This window comes from Microtus pennsylvanicus, chromosome 1 (genome assembly GCF_037038515.1).
Source record: "Microtus pennsylvanicus isolate mMicPen1 chromosome 1, mMicPen1.hap1, whole genome shotgun sequence".
Lineage (NCBI taxonomy): Eukaryota > Metazoa > Chordata > Mammalia > Rodentia > Cricetidae > Microtus > Microtus pennsylvanicus.
The window spans coordinates 150,946,610-150,966,224 of record NC_134579.1 but is presented as its reverse complement, the minus strand read 5'-3'; the positions used below and the strand labels follow the sequence as shown (position 1 = coordinate 150,966,224).

The 19,615-nt window shown below is 51.9% G+C and overlaps 1 protein-coding gene and 1 long non-coding RNA gene across 6 annotated transcripts in view; one reads left to right on the top strand and one right to left on the bottom strand.

Annotated features, from left to right (window-relative positions):
* Nucleotides 1-2,360: 2,360 nt before the first annotated feature.
* Nucleotides 2,361-7,012, top strand: LOC142831574 (uncharacterized). Its single transcript, XR_012907064.1, has 3 exons — nucleotides 2,361-4,677; nucleotides 4,859-5,364; nucleotides 5,546-7,012. It is a non-coding gene; the product is annotated as an uncharacterized LOC142831574 (long non-coding RNA).
* The window catches only part of Shisa7 (shisa family member 7), a 16,462-nt gene continuing 2,936 nt past the window's right edge, over nucleotides 6,090-19,615 (bottom strand). For 3 of the 5 annotated variants that reach the window (XM_075941749.1, XM_075941764.1, XM_075941777.1), the window contains exons 2-6: nucleotides 13,634-14,354; nucleotides 11,960-12,114; nucleotides 9,793-9,843; nucleotides 8,758-8,907; nucleotides 6,090-8,186 (exon numbers count right to left, since the gene is read on the bottom strand). In XM_075941749.1, the coding sequence (XP_075797864.1) occupies nucleotides 7,549-8,186; nucleotides 8,758-8,907; nucleotides 9,793-9,843; nucleotides 11,960-12,114; nucleotides 13,634-14,354 (1,715 nt within the window). In that variant the 3' untranslated portion in view covers nucleotides 6,090-7,548. Of the gene's footprint in view, nucleotides 8,187-8,757; nucleotides 8,908-9,792; nucleotides 9,844-11,959; nucleotides 12,115-13,633; nucleotides 14,355-19,044; nucleotides 19,282-19,615 lie in introns of those variants that run through there. The other 2 variants (XM_075941770.1, XM_075941757.1) reach the window with 2 other exon arrangements.

The following is a 19,615-nucleotide window of genomic DNA, read 5'->3' as shown; positions in this document are numbered from 1 at the left end:
TTGACTGCAAGTGTTTTTACTTGCCCAGCTACATCACAGGCCCCAAAGCTTTCTCAGAGTTCACAAGTAGATTCACGAAGGCACCTCCCCCCAACAGAGAAATAATTGTGCCCATTGCCACACACCGCTTTGTCCTGGTTAGCTTCAGCTGTCGTCTTGACATCCTTGGAAAGGCAAATCCTCAGCTGAGGGATTGCCTCCGCGGTACTGGCCTGGGGCCGTGTCTGTGAGGCATTCTCTTTCTTTTTAATTTGCTATTTTTTATTACAATTTTTTCATTTATTTTACATACCAACCAGTTTCCCCTTCTTCCTTTCCTCTCATTTCCCTCCCCCATGTCTACCTGCACCGCATTCCCTCCTCCTTCATTCCGGAAGGGGCGGGCCTCTTGTAGCCAGGTAACAAGGAGCACCCTAAGAGGGACTATGGGTTTCCCTGGGAAGGGAAAGTAGATGAGATCTCCTGGGTAAACTGGGACCAGGGCGGGGTGGGGTGGGGAATTGGAACATGAGGCATTTTCTGTGCTGATATTTTGTTTGTGTTTTAACAAAATGAAACTTTCCTGAAAATCAGAGTGCGGAGCTAAGCCACTAGAGGCCAGACAGTGGTGGCGCACACCTTTAGTCCCAGGACTCGGGAGACAGAGGCTGGTGGATCTCTGTTAGTTCAAGGCCACCCTAGGCTATGCGAAATTGATTCAGTCTAAAAGAGAAACAGAGCACACAAAAGTGATCCCAGCACTTGGATCATATGCTTTTAATCCCAGCACTAGGGAGGTGGAGACAGGAGTCCTATGGCTGTGTGGAGAGAGGAAGATAAGGCAGGAGGAGACAGGAGCTCAGTACAATCGGGAAGAGGCAGTCTGAGGACAGGGTCACCCCTTTGGTCTGAGCATTGGTAGAGGTAATAACTCTAGTGACTGGCTGCTCTGCTTCTCTGAGCCTTCAGCTTTTACCCCTTGATAGCTGACTCTGGGTTTTTATTAAGACCAAAAAGAATTACATATATATATATAAAGGTTTATTACTTATTATGTCTACAGTGTTCTGTCTGTATGTGTGTCTGCTTGCCAGAAGAGGGCACCAGATCTCATTACAGATCTCATTACCTCTGGGCCATCTTTCCAGCCTCTTATTTGGTTTTTCGAGACAGGGTTTCTCTGCAGCTTTAGAGCCTGTCCTGGAACTCACTCTGTAGACCAGGCTGACCTTGAACTAACAGAGATCTGCCTGTCTCTGCCTTCCGAGTGCTGGGATTAAAGGTGTCTGTCACCACTGCATGCCCCCCCCCCCTAAAAAAAAACTCTTAAAAAAAAAGAAAAGAAAAATGTGGAAATACAGCTCATTGGTACAACGCCTGTTTAGTATGCAAGAGGCCCTACATTCAGCCCTTACTATTACACACACATACATGCGGTAGATAAATATAGTATTAAAAACTAAAGGAACTGGCCGGGCGGTGGTGGCGCACGCCTTTAATCCCAGCACTCGGGAGGCAGAGTCAGGCGGATCTCTGTGAGTTCGAGACCAGCCTGGTCTACAAGAGCTAGTTCCAGGACAGGCTCCAAAGCCACAGAGAAACCCTGTCTCGAAAAAAAAAAAAAACAAAACAAAAAAAAAAAAAACTAAAGGAACTGGAGAGGTGAAGTAGTTGTTAAGAGCACTAGTTGATCTTGCAGAGGACCAAGTGTGATACCAAGCACTCCCATGGTGGCTCACGCCTATCTGTAACTCCAGTTCCAGGGGACCTGACACCCTCTTCTGAACTTTGAGGGTACCAAGTACATACATGCTACACAAACATGCATGCAGGCAAAATAAACATATATGTATATATAGATGGTGGTATGTATGTAATTATATACTTTTATATTTCACATTATATATTTTTATTATATGTATATTATATATCATATATAATAAAAATTTAATAGAAGAAACAAAGCAAAACCATGAGTAAATAGCACATTAAAATGCCCATTTCAGCTGGGCAGTGGTGGCACACACCTTTAATCCCAGCACTCAGGAAGCAGAGGCAGGCTGATCTATGAGTTCAGGGTCAGCCTGCTCTACAAAGTGGGTTCCAAGACAGCAGAAACCCTGTCTCAGAAAAGAAAAGAAAAGAAAAGAAACAACAGCAACAACAACGACAACAAAAATAACTCCCCTTCTTTCTCTGACTCCTCAGCTTCATGGGACACAAGGTGATGGGCATCTCTGAGCTTTCTGGAAGCACCTTTAGAAGGTGCCTTTAGAAGTTTCTCCCTTGACAAATATCATTTTGCCTTTGGCCAAGCCTCTATCTACTACAAAAGGGGAGGAGGTCCCCAATTTCCCAGTGAAAACCTGGAGACTGGAGATCAGGAAAAACAGCTGTTTATTCCAAAACAAAAACCACCCCTCACTGAGCGCCAGCTGTCCTCACCAGGAAGTCGAAGGTGGGTTCAGCACAGGAAGGAAGAGTAGGGGAGGGGAGAGAGGCTGGGATTCAGAGGTGTGGAGGGTCCTCCGGTGGAGCACTTCAATCTGACATCCCCTCTGCAAGCCCCAGTCAGAAGGGGAGCTGCTTCCCTGCACGGCTGTGCACGCCCCGTTCATGTGTGTTTGTGTGTTTACTGGGGAACGGTGGGGAAGACCCAGAAGGCCAGGTCCCAGCTCTGGAAGCATCGTGGTGCTAGTGGGGTGGGGGGTGAGACCTCTCCCCACTATGGCTTTATTGAGATAAGAGGTCAAGGCTCCTGGGTCAGGAGGGTGAATGGAGGGTTAGAGGCTGGGGGGCGGGGAGGGCAGATCCCAGGAAGGAATCCAAGTTAGGAAGGAGGGAGGGAGAGACTGAGAGAAGGGGGCAAACAAAAGCCGAAAGCTCCCGCACCCCTGCGATGCTGGGGGCTGAAGAAAGCTGTGTGTTCCGTGGGAGTGTTAAGCGCGCTTGAAGGGAGGCCCTAGAATGGAAGGGGAGCCCACGGAACTTCTATTAGCCGGGAGACTGAAAACCTGGCGCTGGAGTTTAGGAGGATTGGTGGTGACATCCTACCTTCCTCGATGGTGAGACCCTGGCACCATCTATCCCATCCAGGCTCTTGGCGAGATGGGATGAGCACAGAGGCCAATATTTGGGGGGGTAAGAGGGTATAAGAGGGAGAGGGCGGCCTAGAGGAGGGAGAAGAGCCCCCTCCTCGCCTTGGGGGCTGGGAGGGGGACATGTAGCCCTTTAAGAGTGGGGAATGGCCGCCCCCCTGAAACATGGCTATATGTACAGAGAACTGTGTGGAGGGTCAAATTGTGCACTGGGTGTTAGGGACTCCCTGGTGTGTTACGGGAAGGGATGAAGGAGCACCCTTCTTGGCCTTTGCAGGTGAAGGTAGCAGTGGCCAATGCTCTCAGGTATCCCCACCCCGGGAACTGGCCAAACTGGTGGTTTGCCAGCTGTGGCATCTTCCCACAGGCCAAGATTCTAAAGAGAGTTTGGCCCGAGCTAGTGAGTTCTGATCTGGTGGTGGGGTCGAATTAACAGGGTTTGAGTGGGGTAGGGCAGTGATGCCGCCCAAGGGCTGGGAAGCCCCACCTCTGCTACTGCTGTGAAGTCACTGGGTTGACCCTGTCACCGATCTGATGGCTGGGTGAGGGACAGTGGTGACACAAGGAAGAGTTTGGATGCACTCACCAGTGGGTGAAGGAGGCCACATCTGGACCCAGGTATGTATTCAGATAGGAGCGAGGCAGTGACATAATCAAGAAGGGCCAGAGTGGGGGAGGGGGACACTATCTGAGGGAGATAGCTGGCTCCACCCTAGTCCTGCGGAGGGAATGGGAAATGGCCTGTTGTGCTGGTTCCCCTGAAGGGAGGGACTGTAAATGCCATGAGACCCCAGAGGACCCTAAGATGGTGGATCCTGGCAGATGGCACACAAGTGCCATGGGTCCTGGAAGATGAGGACACAGTTTTAACGTGGATTCTGGGAGGCAGTGACACCATGACTGAAGTGAACTCGGAAAATGATGGCATTATTTGTTGTCATGGATCCAGGAGGTGATGACACCATGGTTATGGGAGGCCCCAAGGATAATGATATCACTGGGTCTCAGGGACCCTAGGTCACGGAGACACTGGGGTTCGAGTGGGTCCTGGGAGATGAAGACACCATTGGCAATTATGGCTGATTGGAGGTGATGCACCATGGTTACAGTGACTCCTGATGAGTCATGACAGGACACGATTGGAGTGGGGCCTGGAGGTGGTGACACCATGGCTCTCGTGGATTCCTGTGGATTATGACTGTGACACTCAGATGGATCCGGGATGTGGCGATGCATGGCTGCATGAATCCAAGGACACCACAGTTGCAGTGGATCTTATGAAGTGGTGACATCATAGCTCTGGTGGCTGAGACATGAGACGTGGTGGAAGTAGATCGTGGGAGATGGCAACACTGTGATGATGAGAAACATCGGCACTCTCCGTCCTAACAAGTCCTCTTGGAGAGTGCCACCACGAGGCATAATGGATTTCGGAAGATAAGGACATCATTGGTCATGGCACAACTAGGGAGACAAGAGCATCATGGTTCTGGTGGCTCCTGGGAGATGATGGGGACCTATGGCTGTAGTGAATGCTGGGGGATGATGGGGATCTATGGCTGTAGTGAATGCTGGGGGATGATGGGGACCTATGGCTGTAGTGAATGCTGGGAGATGTTGGGGACCTATGGCTGTAGTGAATGCTGGGGGATGATGGGGACCTATGGCTGTAGTGAATGCTGGGAGATGTTGGGGACCTATGGCTGTAGTGAATGCTGGGGGATGATGGGGACCTATGGCTGTAGTGAATGCTGGGAGATGATGGGGATCTATGGCTGTAGTGAATGCTGGGGGATGATGGGGACCTATGGCTGTAGTGAATGCTGGGGGATGATGGGGACCTATGGCTGTAGTGAATGCTGGGAGATGTTGGGGACCTATGGCTGTAGTGAATGCTGGGGGATGATGGGGACCTATGGCTGTAGTGAATGCTGGGAGATGATGGGGATCTATGGCTGTAGTGAATGCTGGGGGATGATGGGGACCTATGGCTGTAGTGAATGCTGGGGGATGATGGGGACCTATGGCTGTAGTGAATGCTGGGGGATGATGGGGACCTATGGCTGTAGTGAATGCTGGGGGATGATGGGGATCTATGGCTGTAGTGAATGCTGGGGGATGATGGGGACTTATGGCTGTAGTGAATGCTGGGGGATGATGGGGACCGCATGGTTCTGATGGCTCCTGGGAGATGATGGGGACCGTACGGCTGTAGTGAATGCTGGGATATGATGGGGACCTGTGGCTGTAGTGAATGCTGGGAGATGATGGGGACTGTATGGCTGTAGTGAATGCTGGGAGATGATGGGGACCTATGGCTGTAGTGAATGCTGGGAGATGATGGGGACCGTATGGCTGTATGAATGCTGGGAGATGATGGGGACCTATGGCTGTAGTGAATGCTGGGAGATGATGGGGACCGTATGGCTGTATGAATGCTGGGAGATGATGGGGACCTATGGCTGTAGTGAATGCTGGGAGATGATGGGGACCGTATGGCTGTATGAATGCTGGGAGATGATGGGGACCTATGGCTGTAGTGAATGCTGGGGGATGATGGGGACCTATGGCTGTAGTGAATGCTGGGGGATGATGGGGACCTATGGCTGTAGTGAATGCTGGGGGATGATGGGGACCTATGGCTGTAGTGAATGCTGGGAGATGATGGGGACCTATGGCTGTAGTGAATGCTGGGAGATGATGGGGACAGCATGGTTCTGATGGCTCCTGGGAGATGATGAGGTGAGCATATTGTGATGGATTCTGGGAGGTGATGAGAACATGCTGTGGCGGCTCATAGGAGATGGTGATGATGGCATGTTATGTGGATCCTGGGAGGTGGTGACATCTTGGTTGGGAGGAATGTTGGGGGACAGTGGTGACATCATTAGTGGTGACAATTTCTGGTAGATGATGATGTGCTAGTTGAGGTGAGTCTTATGGAATCCTGGGAAATGACATGATTAATACTGGATCCCAACTGCTATGCCATCATGAAAGGAGTACACTGGGTAGCATTGATGGTATCATTGGCAAGGTCAGCAGCACATACACTCCAACCCTCTCCCTCCAATAGGAGATGGGGGCTCTGTTGACAGAGCTGATGTCTTTAGATATGGCAGAAAGAAGTAATGCCAGCCTTTGGCCCACCTATGAGTCCCAGGATTTAGAAGCCTCATGGATCAAAGTGGCCTCCTTGGAGCTGAAGCTCATCCATGGGTGCCATCCCCAAGGACTCACTGCACAGGCCCAACCTCCCTTTAGAGGCGCTGGTAGACATCCTGTTGGCCATGTCCCTGGGGTCATGGGAAGAAGCCATGGAGCTAAGTTATAGGGAAGCAAGACAAGGACTCTGATGACAATCATTACTGGTGGCCATTGAGAGTGGGGACTGCCTCAGAAGGAAATCCTTTATGATGATGTCCAGGCGATGGAGGGCATCATCGCCAGCCTCCTACAGACAGGTCACTGTCTTGGCATCCCCAGTGCCGACACCCTCATAGTACATCTCAGGAAAAGCTGCTTTCTCTGGCATCTTCCCGAAATGATCTTGGGCTGGACACGCCCAACTTTATCACAACCCAGCACAACAACAGAGGTGTCCCCTGGTGTCATTTCCAAGTAGGTGGTAACTGGTGGTCACACCACATCAGGGCCTCCTCCTGGAGAGGTCCCTGGGACAGGTGGTCATTACTGGTAATGACATCGCTTGAAGAGGCACGGTCCCTGTGATGGCGCCATCGGGCAAGGCACCTATTCTGGTGATGGCATCACAGGAGGGAGGCAAAATCCTGTGACAGCACTGTGGGAAGGAGGCCTAATCTTTAGTGAGGACACATGGCAGGGCACGGTCCCCTGCAGTGTGTCCCAGGAAAATGGCTTAGTCTGTAGTCATGGCATTGTGGGGCAGAGGCATCTTCTCCACAGCAGAGAAACATCTGGACAGTTTCAAGAGGCCTTGGTGCTCAGGATGATATCAAGAAGTCTCAAGAAGCGGGAGACTTGTCTCTGCAGTGACATCACAGAAGAAATCTTTGTTTCTAGGGATGATGGGATGGGACAAGGCATTGTCTGTGGTGACATCACAGGGAAGGAGTCTCTGGTGATGTCATGCAAAATGGACAGCCTCTAGTGATGACCTCACGGGCAGGCCTCTTCCTCTGTGGTGACCTCATAGGAAGGTTTAGTTCCTGCAATGACGTCATAGAACACAGACATATTTGCTAGCGATGACCTCATGTACAGGCCTCTTCCTCTGCGATGACATCATGGGAAGGAGGCCTTGGTTCAAACAGTGACAAAGTAGGAGGAGAGATCTCATCTACTGTGACATCCCAAAAGGAGGCGTGGTCTCCGATCCAAGGGCCCATCTGGTCTCAGACCCTTGGTGTGTATGATAAGCCTGTGATGGAGATCTGGGCTGGGAGGAGGGGGCCTCAGAAGCCACAGCCCCCAGCGCTCTACCCTGGCCTCAGACAGTCACTTCATTCTTGCTGGCAGTGCGCAGGTGCTGTGGCAGGTGGTGCCCAGGAATGAACTGAAGCTGCTCCAGGGTTCCCTGGCGCTGGAAGGGTGGCCGGCGGGCCAGTGTGCCCCCACCCCCACCTGCATCGGACATCCAGGCTGGCTGAGGAGAGCCATGAAGGGCGTGGTGATGGTGGGCATGCAGGCCTGATGGAGGCAACCCATGCAGTGGTGTGGGGGGCCCCCCAGGCCCCAGCAGCAGGTTGGAGTGTGACGCAGCCAGGCTGGCCCGGGTGGTGGGGTCTGGAGGCAGTGCAGGACTTCGTGGTGGTGACAGCAGGTGCTCTCGACTCTGGCGGAGGGCCTCCGGTGAGGACAGCAGCAGGTGTTCCTGAGACACCAGCCGCGCTCGAGGCAATGTGAACTCATAGCGGGAAGCTCGGCCATCACCCAGCAGATGCTCCTGGGACATAACCCTCCGGGGGTTGGGTGCCGGTGCCAGGCCCAGCTCCTCGGGACCACCCCAGCCATCCATGCGGTAGCCACCTCCAGTACCAGGCCGCCGCAGTGCATGCAAAGGCAGGGTTCCACGGGGCATCTCTAGATGTCTGCGCTTCAGGTAGGCTTCGTCTAGATCTTTCTCAGCTGGAGGAGAAGAAAAGACAGATCCCATGACAACCCAGAGCATCCTCCCTCAACCATATCGCACTCCACCCAGGAGGTTCTGCCTGCATGTATGCCTGCAGGCCAGAAGAGGGCACCAGATCTCATTAGAGATGGCTGTGATGGTTGCTGGAAATTGAACTCAGGACCTCTGGAAGAGCAGCCAATGCTCTAAACCTCTGAACCATCTCTCCAGTCACGGCACCCAGGAAGCCTTAATGTCTGAGCAACAAGAGTCAGCAAGCTAAGCAGGGCATGGTGGTTCATACCTGCAATCCCAACTCTAGGGAAGCTGGGTTTGAGGTCAGCCTGTGCTACACAGTGTGTTCCAGGACAAAGTGGGTTACAAGGCAAAGACTCAGTCTCAGAACAATAAATTAAATACAAATAAACAAAAACCCAACCCAAAATATTTCAGGTAAAACTAGGAAGAAACTAGGTAGGAAGGTTGGAACTTTTTGAGCTCCTCACCACCCCACTGCTGTCCTTGGAACTCAACACACCTTCCCACCCCACCCCCGCCATAGGCTAAGTTCCCCTTCCCCAAACTCACCCAATCTCTTGAGAGAGGAGTAGCGATTCAGTTCTGATTTCACAGCAGCCTCATAGGATGGGGGAAGATGCGAGAGGTTGTGGAAGGATCGAGAGCAGGACAGCGTGGAGTAGTGCAGGGAGGGGCTGGGTGGTGGCATGGCTCGCCAGTCTGTGGCGGGGGAAGACCAGGTTAGTGCAGCCTTCCTCAGAGTCAGGTTCCAGAGCCTCGCCCTCCTTCCCTCAGACCCAGGGACCCAGCGCCCAGCCCTCTTCCCTCAGACCCAGGTTCCCAAAGCCAAACCCTCCCTCAGAACCAAGAGTCCAGAGACCAACCCTCCTCCCCCAGGCCCGGGAGTCCAGACCCCAGTCCTCCTCCCTCAAACCCAAAGGCCAGATTCCATCCCTCCCTCTGATATAGGAATCCAGGTCTTACCCCTCCTCCCTGAGACCCAGGGTCCAATAGCTCTTTGCCCTCCTCCTTTAGACCCAGGAGATCCCGCCACCCCCGCCCCGCGCAGACTCAAGAGTCTGAGGAAGGAGTCCAACCCTTCTCCCTTAGACCTAGGATTTCAGACCCCAGCCCGCCTTTCTCAGACCCAGGGGTCCATGCTCTAACCATTCTCCCTCGGACCCGAGATTTCAGGCTCCAGCCTTCCTCCTTCAGAGGTCTGGGGCTTGGGAGGTGAGAGATCTGGGGTTCTAGCCTGAGAGAGCTCCAACCTTTAGGAGCCCCTCGTTTCCCACCACAGTGGACAGGGTTGTGGTTGAGGATGAAATCACATTCCAGGTTGGGGACCGCTGGCATTTGTCAGCACCCACTGAATCCTGGCCCCAGCTGGGGATGCATTCCACGCATCTTCCCAAAACTTGACGGGAAGGAGATCACCACTTCCGGTGTCCTCTCGAGGACACTGCAGCTGCCTTGGTGGCCAGCCCCACGTGAGCATCGGCTCACGGGGGTCTTACTGGGGCTCCACCCAGCACCAGGCTGGGGCTGCCCACAGTGAGGGTTTGAAGGACCCCGACTCCCAGGGCGCCTCGGCCCTCTGCGTACCCAGTGTGGCAGCGCGGTGCTTGGGACTGTTGACGTTGTAGTGCAGGTTATCTGAGGGACCGAGAAGGGAGGTGACGTCACTGTCATCGCCATCCCAATTGACACTTGCCCGGAAGTGTGTCACTTCTGGCTCCCAGTTCCGTGCCGCTCCCACCCCCTCATTAGAGCCCCACAGGTTGACTTATTCTATCGGTCCAATAGAGGAAACAGAGAATGGGGGCTCAGGATTATGGCTGAGGATGAGATGTCCCTCTTTTTCACCCCGATACCCAGGCCAGAACTCTGTTGGTCTCCGTATCACCTCTTGGTCTCTAACCACTCAGACCTGGTGGCCGCTCCTGACTCCACATCTGTGCCTTGACAGACACCCTCTCTCTGAATCATCAGATGTGCTAGTTTGAGGTGGGAAGCCCCGTAGCGGCTGTCCCTCGGGCACTCAGATGCCTTCTGTGGCTCACCATCCCCAACAGGAAAAGTGGACCATGTGGGCGGTGCCCGAGGCTTGCCACAGGGCTGTTGCACATTCTGAAATACTGGTCTCAAGGCTTCGAATCTCTTCCTTCCCCTCTTTGCCTGAAGAGTGAAATCTCCCTCAAGATCTAGCTCGAGCCTTCACAAAGTGGCTCATGACTGCAGCCCCAGTACATAGGAGGCTGAGACGGAAGAACTGCCATGAATTCAGGGTCAGCCCAGGCTACAGAAACTCCCGACAGCCTGTGGTACAGTGTGATACCTTATATTAGGAAAAAAAATTAAACCTGATGCTGTAATCCTGTAATCCTAACATTTGAAAGATGTAGGAAGGAGGATCAGAAGTTCAAGTTCAGCAGGGTGGTGATAGCACACACCTTTAATCCCATTTAATTCCAGCACCCCAGAGGCAGAGGCAGGCAAACCTCTGTGAGTTTGAAGCCAGCTTGGTCTACAGAGTGAGTTCCAGGACAGCCAAGGTTACCCAGAGAAACCCTGTCTCGAAAAACCTATCTCCTCCCTGCACCCCTGACCGGGCCCAGACCCTCTTCTATCACTGCATGGGCTGTAACCCCAGCCTCCAGAGCCTCGTTCATCTCATTTCTTCCCTTAACACAGGTTGCAGATTCCAGAACATAGTTCTTTTACCTCATCTTTATTTTCTTTTTCTTTATTTCTTTTTTTCTTTTCCTCTTTTCAAGACAAGGTTTCTCTGTAATTTCAGAGCCTGTCCTGGAACTCACTCTGTAGACTACTCTGGCCTCGACCTCACAGAGATCTGCTTGCCTCTGCCTCCCAAGCACTGACATTAAAGGTGTGTGCCACCACCGCCTGGTATCAACTTTTTTTTTTTTTTAAGGTTTCACTGTGTAACCCTGAGTGGTCTTGACCTCACAGAGATTCACCTTCTGACACCTGAGTGCTGAGATCAAAAGCATGAACCACCAAACTTGACTTTCATTTTATGTTTTTCCAGGCTGGAGATGGGAGCCAGATTGCGTGCTAAGTAAACACTCTATCACTGAACTACATCCCCAAATCCCTTCCTTTTGGGTGCTAGGCAAGTGGTCTACCCATGGGTCCCACTTCCAGCTCCTCACTGGTCCATTCTACCCCTGAGCTGCATTCCTACCCCTTGGTTTTCTGGGATAGGTTCCTGCTATTTAACCCAGGCTGCTCTCCACCTCTTGATCCTTCTGTCTCAGCCCTCACTGAGAGTTCTGAGATTACAACTGACTACTTACTTCTTTGTTTCCTGCTTGAAACACCTCAGTGGTACCCCACTGATTTCACAGCAGGGTACCTGAGCTCAGCCTAACACCAAAGAAGCCATGATGTCTGCAGTCTCAGGCCTGAGAGCCCCATAAGTTCTGCTCCAGCCACCCGGAGTTCCTGCAGCTAAAGTTACTCTTCTCTCTGGGAAAAGCCCGCCCCACCACCCTCGCACCGCCCTCCTCCATTTTCCTGCTTCAAACAAGACTGGAATTTTTCTTGTCCACTATGGCCCCTGGGATTTCTCTTAGGGTGAGTAGAATGGGCGGTGAAGGGAGAAACGAGAGGGTCAAGGCTGATGGATGGAGACCAGAGTGGGGCCAAGGAACCAAGCAGGAGAGGGGTGGCACGTGGGGAAGAAGGGCAGAACCACAGGGCTGAGGGCGTGATCAGAGATGAGATTGCGTCTGCCACTTGCACTCACCGAGGTTGGAGGGCTTCATAGTGTTGTAAAGGTTCTTGGGTGTTCTGGGAGGCATGCTTTCTGGGCCTCCTAGCCCTGGGGTCAGAGAGCTGCTTCGGGCCCGGTCTGGGCGGGTTGTAGGTCCTGCTTGATGTCTCAGAATGTCCACCAGAGCTCTGAAAATGGTGGATGGATGGATGGGTAGTCGGGGACTGGGGTGGGAGGGAGATGGAGAGGCCCAGGCTTCTTTCCCCCTCCCTATTCTCTTCTGTAGGGAGTCTACAGGGCAGAGATGTGGTCCATCTTTGACTAGGCACTTTTTTTTTTTTTGGTTTTTCGAGACAAGGTTTCTTTGTAGCTTTGGAGCCTGTCCTGGAATTAGCTCTTGTAGACCAGGCTGGCCTCAAACTCACAGAGACCTGCCTGCCTCTGCCTCCTGAGTGCTGGGATTAAAGGCGTGAGCCACCACCATCTGGCTAAGCCTTCTAAGGTCCACCTTTCTCAGCCACACTTCCTGACTGACATATTCCTCCTAGAACTCTTTCTGTGGTCCATCCACCTACATGTTCCCATGTTGTCTTGCCTCACCATGAACTGTTTCTAGGGTGGCCTTCCTGTTTGCAATAAAAGATGCCCTACTCGTTCACTTAGGCGGACCTCAAACCTTTTGGAACCTTTCCCCTTTCCAGTCCTCCAAAGTAGACCTCCACAATACATCGCCATCAGTTCACTGCTCAGCGCCTCTCCCACCCGGAAATCACGGTCGGCCCTCACACAGGATGTCTAGGTATTGCAATGGTCTCTGTCCACCTCTAGTGGCTCTTCATAGCACACAGAAGAAAAGCAGCCCCTTTCTGCTCCGCCTAAGACACCACGTGCACCCAGGACACCTCTGGAATGTGTCTGTGCCCTCTGCCTGGAACAACCTCACACAGTAGCTGCTTGACTCTTATCTCTAATTCCTTCAGGGTCCTGCTCAGACTCTTTCCAGTCTTCAACTAAACAAACCTCTCCCTGAAACCAACACTCCTTCTCTTAACTCTTTACATTGTACATTGGTTTTGTTCCCCCATAGCGGCTGTCAACGTCTAGAGTTACGTGGCATATAGGCTTTTTGGGTCTACCACAAATATTTTATGAACACTTACTCAGCTAGGACTCTATATGAATCAGCTCAGTTATTCTTTAGAATCCGAACAAACGGAGGTCTGTTCTTAGCCCTACTGTCTATGCAAGGAACCCTAGGCACAGAGACCCCCACATCACATAGATCACAAGCAGAATGCTTGGGCTTGGGACACAGGTTTATTCAGGAGGGCAGGGCTTTTGTCCCATTCTGTATCCCCAGCTACTGCCCCACAGAAAGTTTTTTTTTTTTAAAGAAATATTGGTTGAATGAATGAACTCTCCCATCCCAATTCTTCTCTATAGCCAGGCCCCAGTTATTTCCCACCACTAGCTTAGACACCACCCATCCGTGTAGCCACGCCTTAAAGCTTCCACCTCCCACAGCGCAGGCCCCGCCCCCAGGTGCCACCCCTGTCGCCCAGGCCACACCCCCAGTCAGGTTGCAGGGCCTTTCAACGCCCAGCTTCACCTCCCAGCATTAAGGCACTGCCTCTATCAGATTGCTTGGCCTCCCAGTGCCCCAGCTGCGTGCTCCCTCCTGTCCCTCCAGCCCCTCCGCATACCTACCTGGGCACGTTGATCTCCCGGTGCGCTCTCGGCGCACGTGACGCCTTGCTGAAGGCTACTTTGGCACCGACGCCCACCGCCAGGGCGAAGCTGATGACTCCGCACACTACGTAGGCTGTGCTGCCCCCGGGGCCCTCGCCCCCACGACCCCCAGCGCCCCCGGCCCGACCCCCTTCCAGCCACCCTGCCTGGCCCGGTCCCGGGCCCCCGCCCGCACCCCCAGGGCCCCCGGCGCCTCCGGCTAGAGGCGGAGGCGTGGTGGCCCAGCGTGGCGTGTCATAGTTGGAGCAAGAGGCCTGTGCCAGGCGCATGTGGCGGTGCTCGCAGCAAAAGCGGTAGTGGCAGGTGCCGCAGCAGAAGCGGTAGGAGCCGGTGCTGCAGTTGAAGGTGGCGTCGTACTGGCCCATGACATCGTAGTAGCCGTGGCAGAGCTCGGCCGGAGGGGGCGCCCGTGCGGCTGCACCCGCGCCACCCGTGGGGCTGGTCTTGGTGGCGTTAGCGCCGGTGCCCGCCGGGCTCCCGCCGCCCGACAGAGCCCCGGTTAGGCGCCGCAGGTGCGCGAGGAGCGCAGGCAGCGGGCCCGGGGCCACTGCGCTCGTATCGTTGGATGGGCGCGCCCTGGCTGGACCCGTGGCGGAGGCCAGCAGCGCGATGCTCCCGAGCAGCAGCAGGGCCCGCATGTTGTGCACCGGGACGCCAGGCTGCGGATCTCGGAGCTGAACTGCAGGGGTGGAAGGGGAGGGCAAAGAGAGCAATGAGAAGGGAGTGAAACGGGAGAAAAGAAAGGTCGGCGGGGATGGAGGAGGGGCTTGCAGAAGTTATAACGAAGGGAGCACTTGACAGAGAAGGAAGGTGTGAAGGCAGAAGGCGGAGGGGGAGTTGAGGAAGATGTGTGGGAAGGGGTGGTGAGCGGCAGCCAGGGACCCGCAGAGTCCAGGAAGGAGGGAAAGAAATAAGAGAGGGAAGGAAAGAGAAGGGAGGGCAGAAAGAGGGATAGGAAGAGATGATGTGGGGCAGCAAGGCAGTAGAGGAAGCAGATGTGAGGAGGAGAGGAGGGAGGGAGAAAGAGAGAGAAGGAATGAGAATATGAAAATTAGTTCAGAGCCAAGCCACGAGCTAAGCCCTCAACATGGGTGCAGGAACACATAGTGAAGTGGGGAGTCATCATACAGTCTTGTCCTATGAACCTGTAGAACAGCTGACAGACATGCAGGTGATGTCCCTGTGTGACAACCTGAGATGACTCCTGGTACTGGGGAAGAAAAAAAAAAGAGCCTGGTATGGTGACACATGCCTGTAACCCCAGCACTCTGGAGGCGGAGGCAGGAGGATTATCTGAAGTTTGAGGCCAACCTGAGCTATAGAGTTAAGTTTCAGGCCAACCAAAGATACATACGGAGACAAACAAACCTACAAATGAAAGTTGTCTTGGTAATGGGGACACAGTATAGTTGGGAACTACTGGCTTACAGCTATTTGGTTCTCAATTCTCCAAACATTCCCTAACTCTTTCACACACGCGCACACGCACGTGCACGCGCACGATTTCATATACAAAAGTCTCACTGCTGTTCACAGTTTGGGAAAAAACATATTCGATGTGGGGGTGATAAGAAGAGAAATGTAACTGGGGAGGTGGTCAGAAGGGCAGGTCTTTTAGCTGTCTCCATGGCAACGGTCCAGGCAGGTCAGGAACGGACCAGAGTGGGCAGGAGAAGTTATGGGGGTGTAGAGACAGTTTGGCAGGGAGCCGGGAGAGCAGAGCTCCACCACAAGGCAGGATAAGCAGCTCAGAGCCGGGGCCACAGGCAGAGGCAGGCTCTGGGTGGTTCCCCTCAGAATCTCTCCCCCTCTTCTCGAATGGCATCTTGACAAACCCCAGAGAGACCAGCTGCCCAGGAGCTTCCTTTCACAGACTCAGCATGAAGGAAGGTTGTGCCTAGTGCGTGGGACAGGGACTCCTGGAAACAACCCTTGGATCCATGCCTGAGAATCCTGACCATCCTCCCCGAGCTGTCAGGAGCATCAAGGCTGGAACCTCGAATAAAGCAAGCGCACAGTTTCCTGGGGGTCTAGGGTTGACCTTCTAGAGAGATGAGGGAGCGGCTAGACAGAACTGTCATGTGTGCTCAGACAACTGAGGAGAAACATTGAGAAGTGACAGACCCAGAGGGAACTAAAGCAGCAGATGGGGGGATGTATTAAAGAAAACATCATTAGGTGATTTTATAATTTGTTCTGTCCACTGTGCATGCCTGCATGCCTCTCTCTGTCTCTCTCTGTCTCTCTCTGTCTCTCTTTGTCTCTGCCTCTCTCTCTCTCTCTCTCTCTCTCTCTCTCTCTGTGTGTGTGTGTGTGTGTGTGTGTGTGTGTGTGTAACTACTGTCAGCCAAAGCGCTAGACAGTATGGGAGATGGTTTTGGGGTACTGGGGTTTCCTAAGATTTGGCTCCAACTCTTCTATCACATGGAGTCTCAACTTTTTTTCTTTTAAACCACTGAGTCTCACTCTAATCCAGGCTGACCTGTAACTCACTATGTAGCCCAGGCTAGCTGAAAGCTGGAAACCAGTAAATCATTCTGCCTTAGCTTCCCAAGAATTGAGATTACAGGTGCATGAATGCATTCTCTCTCTCTCTCTCTCTCTCTCTCTCTCTCTCTCTCTCTCTCTCTCTCTCCCTCCCTCCCTCCCTCCCCTCTCTCTCTCCATCCCTTCCTCCTTTTTTCCTTCCATCTCTTCCACTCCTTCCAGCCACTTCCTCTGCCTTCCTGTCCTTCCTTCTCCTTACTTTTTGCTTGATTTTACTGTAATAAAGTCCATGGAGCCCATGCTGGCTTCAAACTCACTATGTAACTAAGGCTAACATTGAACTCCAATCCTGCCTCTACCTCCTGAGTGCATCCCTGGCATTCAACTTAGCTTTAGGTTAGACCTCTTCCCTAAACTCTAGCCTAAAATATTTCACGGCTTACTGGGTGTTCTCATATGAGTGTTTACAGGTACTTTAGAAGTGGCTTGGTTCACTTGGTTGAAAAGTTTGGTGACGCATAAAAAAAATTAAACAGATCTGGTGGCCATCCAGTCTGCTTGAGATGCTGAGGCAGAAAGATTGCAAACTCAAGACCTGCCCGAGTACACAGTGAGTTCAAGGCTAGCCCAGTTTAGCAATACCCTGATTCAAAAAGCGAGCTGGGCATATAGCTCAGTAATAGAGCACTTGCGTAGCATGCTGGAGGCTGGGGGTTTAATCCTAAATACCATACACATATTAATTGTAAGTTACCATAGAAACCAGCAATTCCAGTTCTTTGTGTTCACCCCCAAAGAACTAAATACATATGAGTATACAAAATGCACGCACCAAAGTCCATAGTATCTCTATGCATTATAAAGAGAAAGCAGAACTGACTCAGGGAAACAGACAGCTGGATAAACTGATATGATCCATCCATACAGTAGACTATTACTCAGCCTTGAAGAGGATTTACACCCAGAACTACGGATGCTACAACACAGATGCATCTCGAAGCTGTGTGCTAAGGAAAAGTAGCCAGAAATGAAACGTTACGCGGTATATAAGCTCACTTACATGAAATGCCAACAATAGTCAAGCCCATGCAGACAGAAATCCTATTACTTATATATTATAGCTGGAAGGGAGGGCTTCATACACAGAGGGCTTCCTTTTGCAGTGGCAAGAATGTTCTGGAACTAGAGCAGGCAAGGTGACTCGGTGGGTAAAACTGCTTACTGTTAAGCTGGCAATCTCGATTGGATCCCCTGGGTTTCATATGAAAGAAGGGGAAAAGGGGATTCCTAAAAGTTGTTCTCTGACCTCTGTATGTGAACCATGGTGCACATGCGTGCGTGTGCATGAGCACACACACACAATTAAAATAAAATTGATCAATCACACAACATAGGGAATATGCCAGATATTACTGAGTTGTATATTTTAAGGTGCTAAATGTAAATTTAAATTTTTTCCAATTTTTAATTAACAATTAATTATTTTTTATCCACTCCAATCAGTTTCCTCTCCCTGCCTCCTTCCCTCCGTGTCCCTCCCGTCATCTTCTCTTTTTCCCCTCACCCTCTCCTCCTCTGTTTATCTTCAGGAAAGGGCAGGCCTCCCATGTATATATCAGCCAGCCATGGCATTATCAAGTTGCAGTGAGACTACACACCTCTTCTCCTATTACGTCTGGACAAGGCGGCCCAAGAGCAGGAAAGGGTCCCAAAAGCAGGTAACAGAGTCAAAAACAGCTCAGGCCGCCACTGTGAGGAGCCCCACAAGAAGACCAAGTTACACAACTGTAACGTGCAGAGGGCCTAGGTCAGCAAACTCTCTGGATGGCGGCTCAGACTCTGTGAGCCCCTATGAACCCAGGTTAGTTGATTCTGTGGGTTTTCTTGTGGTGTTCCCTCCTCTCTGGCTTCCTCCCCCTCTCTGGCAGGATTCCTGGAGGACTGTTTGGCTATGGGTCTCCGCATCTGTTTCCATCACTTTTCTGAGCATTTTTGTTGTTTTGGCTTTTGAAACAGTGCTTGGAACTCACTATATAGACCAGGTTAGCTTGAACTCATAGAAATCCACCTGCCTCTGCGTTCAAGTGCTGGGATTAAAGGTGTATGCCTCCACATCCAACCACATCTTACCCAATTTCTTTAAAAATGGAGGCAGGCACGATAGTGCCAGCTATCATGGGAGGTAGAGGCAGGAGGGTCAGAGTTCAAAGCACAGTAAGTTCAAGTTTAATCATGACTACATGAGACCCTGTCTTAAAAACAAACAGCAGGTGGCACACACTTTAATCCGACACTTGGGAGGCACAGACAGGCAGATTTGTGAGTTTGAGGGGCAGCCTGGTCTACAGAGTGAGTTCCAGGACAGTCAGGACTGTTTCACAGAGAAACCCTGTCTCAAAAAAGCAAACACAAAAAACCAAAATGGGTAGATGACATCAACAACTTCCCTGTTGAGACTGTCTTGACTTCTTGCCTCAGTCTACCTGAAGCAACCGAAGTATTCACCCTTTCATTTTCCTCTAAGCCAGCGCTTCTCAGCCTTCCTAACACCGTGACCCTTTAATACAGCCCCTCCTGTTGTGGTGACCCCCAGCCATAAAACTATTTTCATAGTTCATAAGTTCATAACTGTAATTTCGCTACTGTTATTAATTATATGTAAATATCTATTTTCCAATGATCTTAGGCAACCTCCCGAGAGCCCAAAGGGGTTGAGAATTGTTTCTCTAGGCCATTCTAAGGTCATGCCCAAGAACTCTCTACTTTCTTGCCCTTAGTGCTTGCTGCTGCCTGTGTGGCAGATCTCAGCCTGCCAGCCACCCCCCCCCCCCATTCAGCACCTCTCACCAAGCATCCCAGCCAGTCCCCAAGCAGCCCCAGACCCGCTGGAGTTCCCGGTCCTGCTGGGTGTCTTCTAGAGTTCTTGTGCGTTTGTCACGGGATGCACACCTTGTCTTGTTATGCATCTTTCACGCCTAGACTAGAACGTCCATGAAGGCGGATGGTTGGATCTACATCTCTGCTTTTCTACGGCACTCAGAATCAGTGTCTGGTACATGTAAATGCTCAGGAGAACATTTATATCTCGGGAAATGTTGAAGCAGGTATGAGAGGCGGATATCCACCCCCCCAGATGAGGAAAAAATTTTAAGAGCTTCTATCAGTTGCCTATGCCCCACAGTACCCGGACTTGGGGCTAGTCTGTAAACCTGGGTCTCCAGGTAGTAGCCTAGATGGCTTTATCCCACACACAGAGAAGGGAGGGGAGACACCTCGAGAGTCAGTCTTTCTGAGAGTGGCAGACACAGCCCTATAGATCCCTTCATCCTTTGAGCACTGACATATACAATGAGAATTTGGCTGAAAGAATGAAAGCCATCTGGACTGATGGGGCGGAAGGCAGCTGTCTCCCTTGCTCAAAGGCTGGGAGTTGACAGAGGACAACCATCTGCA